The sequence below is a fragment of the Labrus mixtus genome, chromosome 3 (genome assembly GCF_963584025.1).
Source record: "Labrus mixtus chromosome 3, fLabMix1.1, whole genome shotgun sequence".
Taxonomy (NCBI): Eukaryota; Metazoa; Chordata; class Actinopteri; order Labriformes; family Labridae; genus Labrus; species Labrus mixtus.
Window position 1 is genome coordinate 7,274,262 of NC_083614.1, and position 12,107 is coordinate 7,286,368.

At 38.8% G+C, this 12,107-nt stretch overlaps 1 protein-coding gene across 1 annotated transcript in view; it reads left to right on the forward strand.

The window, feature by feature from the left end:
* tmem131 (transmembrane protein 131) overlaps positions 1 to 12,107 on the forward strand; it is a 45,438-nt gene that overhangs the window by 1,329 nt on the left and 32,002 nt on the right. The window contains 4 exon segments of the mRNA XM_061030383.1: positions 2,765 to 2,826; positions 3,014 to 3,054; positions 7,336 to 7,404; positions 11,333 to 11,453. Coding sequence (XP_060886366.1) covers positions 2,765 to 2,826; positions 3,014 to 3,054; positions 7,336 to 7,404; positions 11,333 to 11,453 — 293 coding nt within the window.

Genomic DNA, 12,107 nt, shown 5'->3' on the forward strand with positions numbered 1-12,107 from the left:
AATAAACGCTTGATAAGAGAAGAAAAGAAAGTGAAAGAATACGATCAAGTTTTGCTTTCTGTAAACTTGCATCTGATGCAATTGTTCAGTGTTCTTACCCTATTGAGTCCCCCTATTTATTTTTTTTGTGTTTAACTGAGATACAGAAAGAAAAGTTATTTTTTAACCCCTATACTAGTCAAAAAATGTACAACCCTCACAGGATCCACACATGTCAAAAAACTTGACTTTATCAGAGTTTGATGAGCTTGTGTAATATCTGAAGCTTAATCTAAAAAGGAAATGAAACCATGAGGTGTCATGTCAAGTGATTAGATCATCTGCTGTAGCTTTTGAATCTAGGTATATCGAGGTATATGTAGAAATATAGATTTATTTATATTTATCAAGATATGATTAATGAGATGATGCTGTCAATGTTTTTTTTGGAAAACAGAAGGTGATTTGGACTGAAGACGATAGTTTATTTACATGTTCTAAAGTTATTTATTGCAGATAAAACGACTGATAAAATGCAGATTTCTGTTATAAATGTTCTTTCTCAGATGCTCCTTGCCAGACAAGAAGTGAGGCTACCAGCCAATCTGATGCTAATAATAGTTGAACTTCTCTATTGCTGCTTAGCTTGTGTTGGATTCCATTATTCATCAGAGCATATTTTTTTAAAAAGTTTTTTTCCTGGTGAATAATACCAATGAAACACTGACAAAACGGTTTAACGTTAAGTCAGTGTTTCTGTCCTGTTTTACCTCTAGGGCTGCGGCTGACATTAGCTCAGCATGTTACTCTCATAACTTTCAGACATCTGATGGCTAAATTCATTGTTTTAACTGTGATAGTGAAAAAGGACAAATAGCCTACTAAAATGAAGTGTGGTAGTGATACTTACACAGGCTGGGAAGGTTTTAATTCTCTGCATGCTAGCTCAAAACACCAGACGGGTTTATTTCTGTTGTGATATAGTCTGTTAGAAGTATCCATCTCTCGCTAAATGTGCTCAACATTTCTCACCATTGTTGACGTTTAATTTTAGCCCACATTTAATGTAAAATCAGCAGTAGTTTAGCACATGTCAAATTTAATAAATGCTTCCCATGCTGAAAGTGCGCTGTGAATATGATCTGCAAAGTTTGATCTTAGCATCAGGCTGTCAGATTTCACAGGTGTCAGATAAAAAATCTGCTCTGTAGAATGAAGGCATAATACAAGTAGAGTAAAAGTAAAAGAGTATTGAGTTGTATTTAGGCTTTTAGCTTTTTGATTTATGTATCCTTCAGTAGGTAAAATAACAGTTCTCACACACTGTCGAGTGCTTACAAAGGATTTCAAACTTTTGAACACATCTGAAATAAATCTCAAGATGTACTATTTATTGTTTGGGAAAGACAGTAAAGGCGAGCCTCATTTTAGATATTCGCATCATTCATCGACAGTGACCTGCCAAGTTGCCACTTCATCAACAGTTTGAATAACCAGTTTAAAGGACATAGTTATCCAATGTGTCAACTGTGATCTTTAGCTGTGTCATTGTACACAGAGCAAAGCAGATGCTACAGAGATCACTGAGAAAGCAGTGGTGGTCCATTCAAATCCACAGGTCAGCACATACTGATGGTTCTTAAGTTTTTATTGGCGTCTTGTTAAGATTGAAAAGTTACAAGGTTTCTTTAGAACAGGGAGATAAGTGGCCAAATTACAAACAAGAAACCCAATATTAGTGCCTAGAACTTGAATTGTTCTTGCTGTGGCATCGTAACAAATATATTTTGACTTTAACTATTGTATGTAAGTTTAATTTTCTGGTATTGTGACAATCCTAGCTGCAACAGCACAGCAGGCTGCATAGTTTTAAAACAACCCTTCATCTTTAATTTTCACAAGTTTATTTTACCAGGAGACAAAAGATAAGAGAAGTTCTCTTTCAAACGAATGAACCTGAGTTCTGCTGGTTAAATAAAGAGAGAGGGGCTGTGTGAGCTAGGCTATGGCTTGTCTGCTTTAGTAGCTCAGCTTTGTTTAATGGTTGGAATTCCTTCAGTGTCCATCATTACAGAGGTTTGTACTGAGAACAGAGTCATCTACATGTCCCCTTGTTAAAAAATTGGTGTTTTGAGAGCTGCAAGCTGAGCAGCCGACAACTTTTGCTCAGCTTCTTTCTCTTTTTTTCTCTAATCTCAGGCTTGACAATATAGTTAAAGAAACAATTATGACATGACTTGAAACACTAGAGAAAGTAGGCCAGCAGCCGGGGTGTGTCTTACAGGTTGGAGACTCATGTAGGCTTACACAGGACTTGGGTGTGGCATTTAACTGAAGCTGGTTGAGGCTTTGTATAGAACAGCCAAAAACAATGTATAAATGTTCTGGTTCAAGTTCAGCCCTAGACAAAGTATATTTACTAAATCATAAGTGTTATTTGCAGTTTTTCCTTTGACAAAGTTTGACAGAACGTGAACACAGATCTCAGGCATGATCTGTGTTTTCTCTGCAGGGAAAGTACAAGAGATTAAAGTTCAGTATAAAGTTATCTGTACTGGCAATATAACTTGGCCGTTCTTGAAGATATACAGAGAGCAGAGAGATGACTTTGGAGGACTGGGAGGAGTTATTCGCTATTTATAGATCTGTTCTTTTCTGATATAGTTTCCCCTTCCTGTGCTTATAGGTGCTGCATTTTTTAAAACTGTGGATAAATTAGTTTGTTCCCCTTTTTTTGATGAGAGCGTTGACACTTACATGGCCTTTTCTTCTTTCTCTTTCACAGCATTCATTCAGTCAGACACAATACTAGAAGTTTTACATTTTGGTGAAGGAGGCCTTTTACAGGTGAGTTTGAGTTTTGTGTTTCTTTTTATTAAACACAGAAGCATTCACACAAGACCCAAGCAGGAAAGCGCCCTATACATTCAAATAAAGCCCTATACTTGATTTGCAAATGACATGCCTCACTCTGTGTGTTATAATGTAAGGCTCATTTAAATTAAATGTAAATCTTGTGTCTCTCTCTTTGCAGGCCGAGTCTGACATTGATTTTAGTTTATTTCATCAACAAAGGTAAGTTTACTTTGTAAATATTTTGCTGCAAGAACTCTAAAGAAACCATGTTTATGTGATCACATGTAGTAAGAGTACTTTGGGTGTGGTCTGGTAGGCAGACACTGTACATCTTTGAAGGGTTACTGCAATATTAGCATAAGAGGAAGACACAAGCATAGCCTTGGGGAGCTCCCGAACTGAATTGTCGAGGGCAAAAGAACAGCAGCACACTCTGTAGTGCTTCTAACTTTAACAGGACATGCACAAACAAAGTGGAAAACCATGATGCTGTTGAAATGATACTCCAATACATTGGAAAATGCATCAGGCACTTTAGTCATGTGGAGCAGCAAGGATTTTCTTTCAGCAAGGCAAACAAGAGTACATTTTATTGCATGTGGCTGACATCAAAGTATCACTTGAAAACCACAAATAAAAAGCTGGAGCATCAAGTTGAGAAGCTGCCAGAGCCAACGAGGCCAGATGAAAACCACTTGAAGCTGCACAATCTTACTAACAGGCTTGTTAATAGAGTTGCATCATTTGCAGACAGAATTGCAAAGAGGCACTTTTATTTCCTGAGATCACACCTTGCCCCCCCCTCAGCTCTCTGAAACATGTGCTGTTAGTGACATGTGTCCTCAGCGAGTGTGTGTGTATGTGTGTCTGTCACCTGGCATTCGACCAGACCCCGGTTGTGGCTATCTCCTGACACAAGAGTTAAGCAGGTTCAGACCACAGAGGCAGCTAATGTGAGTGTGACAGTTTGTACCCACAGTGACGAGGTGGGAGGGAGGGAGACAGACAGACAGACAGACAGACAGACAGACAGACAGTTTCATTTTTTTATGATTGCTTCAACCAGCCGAGCAATACCAGCGTCCCTGCTAAGGTCACAATGCATGTAAGTCAGGACTGTGAGTGCAGAGACAGACAAAGCAGACAGAGGAGGGCTTTAGGAAACTCCTAGTTTACTTTCAAGTATCTGAAAAATGTCAGACTTTTATTCCTTTGCACTGTGGGAACTCATGAATGCACTAAAATGCTTTGATAAACTGTGCTATGTAGACGTCAGATTTGTTGTTTTATCAATGTTATTGTTTCATCATGCCATTCCTTCAGTCAAGGGCCTGATTGTTAGTGGATTTATTTTTCAGTGTGACAAAGATCCAAAGCAATGCAGTGAAATCATATTTAGAAAAACAGTCAGCTGGTCGGCTGTAACATCTTCCCTCAGGGAGATCCTTAAGATTGTTTTTTTAACATTGGGTTGTCTAGCTGCTAAACGGCTAAATAGACCTCCAAGGGGTTTTCGTTTTGAGCATTTGGTTAGAAGATTTTTATAGACTTAGTAGGGAAGGAACGAGCTGCTGCCACATTCATGCACCTCAGGGTCTAGAGGGACCGTGGGCTACAGGAAGTCTTGTTTTTATTTTATTTTGTAGACATATTTTCTGGTTGTATCCTAATGAAGAGACAGGTCATTAAAAGTTTGCTAAAACAACCAAGCCGGAGTTGGCCTAAAGCCTGATTTTAACCTCTGCGTCAAATCAATGCTGTAGCATAAGCCGTAGGTTCGGGTAGCCCTGTCCCTACATACCTAGCCTGATGTTCACCTCCTCAGAAATGTAACTACCCGTGGACGTAACACACACCACAAGCCCTGTGGTTTGTCCACTGGGTAGCATCGTATTTCCTGTGTTTACAACATTTGTGGTATTTTCTCAGTTTGCAAAATCCTGCAGAAGCTAGAATGCTAGTTCTGAGCTCCAACTCCAAAATTGTTGTCTCGGTTTCAGATGCCATGATTTCCTGCACACAAACAAATAGAGAATGTGGGGGAACTGGAAACTGGCGACCTAACAGGCAGAGAAATGGCACTGCTAACAAGCATTTTTTAGGAAACCCTAACCCTTACCCTAAGCAGTCACACAAACGCACAAGTATGTAGTGCTCATGATGGTGTAGGCCACTATGGCGGAGATAAGGCGTAGATTCATGCAGAATTATAAACCAGGCTTAAGGGTTTCTGCACAGTACTGCAGAAGATTTGACAGTATGGAAGGATGATTTTTGCATGTTGTCTGTCTTTTTTATTTATTTATTTATTTATTTATTTACATATTTTGGTCTAAATGACAAATGGACACAAAGCTTTGATAAAAGCTGCGGTCAAATGATTCAAACTGCTACTGAGACGGGCTGTTATGGCTGCAGGATAGTAATGTTCATCCACTGAAAGTGCTTGTGTGTTTGTTACAGGTTCATGTTATTATTCATGAGTAAAAGATCTGTACAGAGACAGACCTTTGTGTTAACAAATGTTGTTTGTGTTGCAAGAAAAAGCTGTTACATTTCTCTCTCTCACAAAGCCTCCAGACTCCATCAGAAAAAAATAATATGGTCTATCTGTATTGATTTTTTTTCTAAGTTTGTGTGTTGTGCAAATATCCTGCTGGGTCCAAACTAACCATTTAAAGCACCAACGTCGGAAAGCAATACAAACAAACTAACCAATTGAGACAGCAATAGTCCAAAAGTTCTGTGTGCTGCAAATAAAACGGGTGTTTAAACGCATGTTGTCTGGTGACTTTGAAGAGAGCTTGGAACAGCTGTTTGTGGTTTAACTTAAGGATATAACTTTATACCAAAAAGGTCTATCTCTGTGGCAAAATTTTCTTCAAGTTGTCAGTTATTTTATTTATAACAATTTTAAGAGCATTTGAAGAGGAAATACTTTGGTTTGTTGCATTTTCCCTGAAAGTTTTAGTGCAATTCCAATTTCTTTTGTCCAAACATTCAAGTAAGAAGCCATTTTTGTCACCAGGATCGTTCAGTTCTTGTGTAGTGGCCTCCACATAACATCAGCGCCCAATCCTAACTTTACACATGTGTGTTTTTGTCTGGCTTGAGCGTGCAGCAAGCCTTCACTATTCGTACTTTGTGTTCTTGTCCATAAAAGGGTTATCTTGCACAGGCATAGTATGACCACTCCCTCAAGTTGGGGGAGGGGATCTTCTGCTGTTTGACTTTGTTGATTCATGTTTTTTTTTTGAAAGTTGAGCTTCCCCTTTTTCCTCAAAGTCTGTGTGTTAAGGCTATTGGAGTAAATGAGGAGGAAATAATGCTCAACAGAGAGATGTTCAGTGTTCTCTTTTCTAAGAACGCCGGCCACTTCAGGGGGGAACCAAAATGCTTCTCACATGTTTGTTTTTGTTTGTTTTAAATGCACTCGTCGTAAATACAGCCCGTCATTAGATGGACATATGTAGACCTTTAGGCCAAGAGGCAGCAGCCCTCCTCATGATCTCCCCAGCTACTCAAATTACACCGCTGACATTCAACACATTAGCTCTGAAGTGCCGGAGCAAAGAGCACCACACAGAATTCACAGCCAGGATCCATTTGAATCTTTAATCCCACAAGAATTTTGTCAGTAGTTGTTATATTAATGAGAGAAGTGAGGACAGGCTGCAGATGAGAGATTATCCAGGAGGAACACACTGCATGGTCAGGTCTGTGTGTGGACTGCTGCCAGCCTCAGGGGATGAAAATCCATCCGTCTCCAGCGAGCTCTGCTATTGAAGCACACTGCTGCAGCTATTGTCTGCTCCTGTACGTGTAGGCCTGGTAGTAATAAGGTGAAACTGATCTCTGGTAAATTGTCTGACTCCAGGGTAATGTTAGGATGATTAACATGTGAGAGATTTATTCATTATGGTGCAGAAGGGAGGAGGTGCCATCCAAACTTTTAACAGCAGAGATTCTGTACATGTAGGTGTGTTTCTTTTCCCCATCAAATAACTTCAAGCTTTGTCACGGACCACACCCTTTATAAATGATGAAGTTCCCTGTCAAAGAGATTTACATGACGGCTCTTATTACATAGTTCTGCTGCATATCAACCCTGCCAAAAAATATAGAGCAGCTTCCCTGTAGGCCCTATCTATTGTTAAGATACACCTGTTGTTAGACAGGTTTGGGGAGCCAGACTAGTGATGGTGTTGCCTTCATGTGAGAGAGCACCAAACTGGAAATGTGACGCTAAGAGATCGGTCTTGTCCGCTTCTCTCTCAGTCTTTTGGATTTTCATCTGACTCAATATGTTTGTAAATGTTGGACTGCAGATGGGAGTGGTCTCATGTCCATCTCAATGCTTTGTTTAAAATCCTGGACACAGGCTGCGTTGTCTGTGTTTGTGTGTTTGTCCTCTAGTTTGTTTTAAATGCACACAAACATGGATACTTTTTTTCCTGGCATGCTGACGCTGCTGATTTTACATCTTCCTGTCTCTCACAGCACGTCCCCGCATCGTGGGAACTGCCGACCTATACGATTTGAACCTCCGATGTTGGACTTTCACGAACAGTGAGTGTTTGACGCATTCTCACACTCTCTTCTCAGTTTGTTTTGTGTAATCTTTGTTTTTATTAAATTCTGTTTCAGGCACTTTCTTTCAACAAAAAGAGTTTGTGTTGTTGGCGATGCAAGGCTGCGTTTCTCTAAAGCACATTTTAACATGGGCGATTCTAAGGGAAAATGCACGAGGACATTTAACAACAATGACCAATAAAAGCCAAAATAAAACAATGAGGGATTAAAAAAACAAACAGAGCCAGAAGCAGTTTCACACTGCCTGGTTCAGACCTGAGGTACCGCCAGCTGACTGTGTCCTTCAGATTTATCAGCAACTGGAAGACAGTGCAATGTTAAACAACTGGAGTAAGATGCCAAACTCAGTGACTTGTAGTATCAAACACATCTTCTGATATGAAATGAAGTAACCTTTTTCATAATCCAAAGGATAGTGAAGAGACTGGTGCTGAGTCTGTTTGGCTGTCTATTGGGAGGAATCTTCTGATTTTGATATAATAAAGAACTTTGCCGTTCATTATTTGAATTCTGTAAGCGAGGTGATGTATCAGACCCTTTGAGACTCAGCTTATAGTTGTACTGTTTATGTAGTTACCAGGGAGTGAAAGGGTGTGAACAAAACCACAAAATAAACCTCTGTCACAAATCTTCTCATGTAAACTGTTATTTAAAAATGTTATCAAAAATGTGTTTGTATCAAGAAACAAGAATTACAACTATCAAGTGTATCTAAATGAGCTCACACAGCTTTCAGAGACTCATGACATCTGTTTTAATTTTTATTCTGTTTCCAGCAAACGTTTCCAATAATGTGTGGAGTGAATACACTTTAACTATTCAATAAGAAAATATTCAAACGGCAACTGTAATGGCAAATTGCACAATATTTTACATTTTAAACTTAATGACATTTATCTTAATCAAACTTTCTGCCTAATCCGTGTTGTCTGCCCAATGGAAATCAAAGGGCTCTTAGTTTGTCAACGTGTCCTTGATGGCTCTGAAACATGGAAAGTAAAACTTGTGAGTCACTCTGAGGTGACACAGCTCAGCCTGTCAGTGATGACTGAACTGCTGAGGAAGCGTTCAATGCACTTAACAAAAAAGACATCGTTCACCTCCTGTGACAGCGCCCAGTTTCACACAGGCCAAGTAAATAAGATCACATTCCTCTCCTGACTGTGCGTGCACACCCTTGTTGTATGAACCAGCTTCAAGCGGGTGCACACCTCAGCAGGCTGCAGAGTACCAGTGATTCAGGAGCTCTCCGTCCACAGCGACTCACAGCCAGAGACGCAGCTGTCTCGGCCTGTCCTCTCGCTGTCCTACTTCCTCAATAAACAATCCACTTATCAGCTGTGAATGTTTGGAGGGCGTGAAAAGGAGACCTTGAGAAATTCTCACCCTAATAGACTGGACACACAAGCAGGATTGGATTAGAAAGTTTGAATTAATCAGAGAGAGAGAGAGAGAGGATTAGATGCACTCTGTAAGATGAAGAACATGTTTACATTAAACTTCACTGTTAGAAGAACCATACATGCTGCTTTAGAAACTTTTCTCGAAACACAAGTACATGTACTTTTGGTGGTACATGAAGTTTTTTTCAATGTTGATTTGAAAAGTAATCTAAACCGTAGAAGAAGTGATGGCACAGGGCTACTTAAAATGTCTTAATTTAATCAGGACATTGACTGTGCAAAAAAAAACAATCAGGAATTACGCTGACCAATGCTGACCACACAGGGTCTTATTCAGGGTGAGGAAGTGTCAAAACTCGATGAAAGATGAAGTCCACATGAATCATCAACTGGCCTGGAGGCTCAAGTATGCCAACGTATATATATACATCAACCATAAGTGTCAATATGAGAAATACTTCAACATAGTAACATAAAATAGTAGATATAGCACCTGGAGTTTTACTGGAGTTCACCACCATCTAAGAAAATAAGAGCACCTCGTTTCCTTCCTTTTCCTAAATAATCCAAACTAATTAAGTATAAAAAGTTCCGTATAAATGTATACAAGTTCAATTTAACACATTTTAACTCCTGAGAATTGTGCATCTCTGTACAAAATCACATCTGTTCACTGGGAGCGGGAAGGCCGTCTATAATCATGGAAAAGGTTTTGTGGTTGAAACGTGCGGCAAAAAGATTAAAGGGAATAATATAGCAGAGAAAAACAACGTCTCATTCGCCCTTTGTATCCATAGAATATGTTTTAATGGGCTGGATGTCAACAGGGTGAAACTTACACAGCTGACAGTTGCATAAAGCCAGAGCACATCCTGAATAGTTTTTCAGTAACAAAGATGTTTGCTCAATCGTACATGGATGGCGTAGAGCTCGATTGTACCTCTCATAATCTGTCTTACTTTTACTCAAAATGTTTTGCATTGGTTGTACGGTGGTACGAGTGGTTTCTTGCACATTAAATCAATGCAGCCGTCTTTCTTTTGTTGATGAAGCTTCTTTGTTCTTCCATGATTTTTTCATTGTTGTGATAACTTTCGCGAAGTGTCAGGGCTATGTGAGTTAATTTTCATCATTCAAAATAATGAAACCACAGGCTGCCTGGATGGAAGAACATCTGAACAGTTTATGGCATGCGTTGGATTTTGATTAGTTGTAATAAAAAGTGCTGTATAAGTGATTAACGGGTCATAACATGCAAAGCCACATGTATTGTTGTTTTACATTAAACCAAAGTGGTGACCCAGAGCTGTAAAGAGCTCAGTTAATGACCATGTAGAGACACAGGAAGGTTATGTCTGCTGTTTGAAAGGAGTTTTTATTGTTCTTATCAAACCTTGATCCTTGTTCCAATATCATTTAGAGGTTAAAAAAAATAAACAATATTTAAAAAAAAATACAAAATTAGCAATCAATCAGCAAACAATCACCATTGAACCTGGCTAGAATTAAACGATTAGACGAAGGGGGGTTGTGTTTCCGATCCGCCTCAGATCTGTCCTCACAAATTAGTAGCCGCACTGCTTTACACATGATGAGGGCTTTAAACAAGAACTGGTTATCGTGGTTAATTAAGGGCTGAAATGAATGCATCATTTCTTTATTTTCATCACAATAAATCGCACATTATTTTGTCCCTTTGGACGCACCGTAGGTAAGCGTCCTCAGTGATTCCCTGTAGTCACAGTGATGGAGAAGAATGACACTGCTGCATCTTTAAAAGTTTAAAAAACGTTTGGACAGCTCAGCTGATGAGTCATAAGTAATATCCACCTTACGACATCTTTGAGCTGTTTTCATTTCATTTTTAATCCGGAACGAGTTCCTTTTTCTATCAATCAGAATGTCATTATTATATTTCAAAATAAAAGCAGGGTTGAATTCAAACAGTAAGACAATACAAAAAATATAAATGAAAGCATAAGAATTTAAATGTTTAAATGCTAAATAATAGAAAATCAAACATGGGATTAAATGTAATTAATCGCTATTTACTATTGATATTTAGCGATTAAATGTATTAAAATTAAATGTAATGGTTTGACAGCCCGTGTTGATGTGATTTTATCTACATCAGGACAGCAGGTCCTAAAATATTAGGGCAACTTTTGTGGAACGGCAAAATTCTCACTGAGGTTAAACCCTGAACGTTTTACGGTGCTGTTAGGAACCGAAAAGTCTAAGAAATCTAATCCAGGGATCTCACATGTTTAGATACCTAACCCTACTCTTCTGTCTTTACAGTTCAATTCTCATTTGATATTGTTGTTGACTCTTTTTTATTTGTCTTCATCCACTTTTTAATTCTACATCACATTTGTGAATATTCTTTATTCCTTATTTTTGTCTGTGTTCACATATTTGGTCCATATTTCATTTCACAGTTTGTTGGTGTGTTGTTGCTTACTTGCTGTTACAAAGGTTTATTTTCTTCTTCCTCACAGGCCTGTTGGAATGCCAAAAATGGAGAAAGTTTATTTACACAATCCTAGCTCAGAAGAAATTAGTTTGATATCAATATCAGCAACAACAGCACATTTTCACGCGTCCTTTTTCCAGAATAGGGTAAGTGTAAATCCCTTTAAAATCACTGTTCTGTTGTTGTTATGTTGTTGTTCTGTTGTTGTTTCTATTAAATGTAATGGTTGTCTCATAACACATTTAGGAATGCAGATGATCCTGTTATTTTACAAGCTGCTCTTTGGCTGCGTTTTGATCGGACCACTTTATGTGTTTCTTCAAGCTTTGACAAATCAGTGTGACAACTTCATTGCATAATCAGTAAACAGCAGAGAAGCAGTGGTGTTTCCTCCTCCTGTTCCTCGGGTGGAGTTTGTTTTCTGATCTTAAGACTCTGGGACCTTCTTCAAACGTCGACAGGAAACTATGAAACCGCAGGATGTAGACACAACGGTTCAATGCAATGTTCTGATGCAGGTCACATCACGTCTTTTTGACATCTGATCACCGCAGAGATCTCTGGGAACTGTAGTCTCCAACAGTTCTTTAGAAAAGGGGCCTGAAGTGAACGTCCTATCAATCTGTGATTACGCTCAGCACCGACTAGCTTTCAATAAGGTTGGAAACAATCATTTAGAGCTGAAGCCATTAATGCATTAAAGGTCACATTTTATGCAAAATACACTTCACAATGTTTTTCTAACACTAATATGTGTCTCATATCTTGTCTGTGTACAAACCCCCCAATTATTAGAAAAG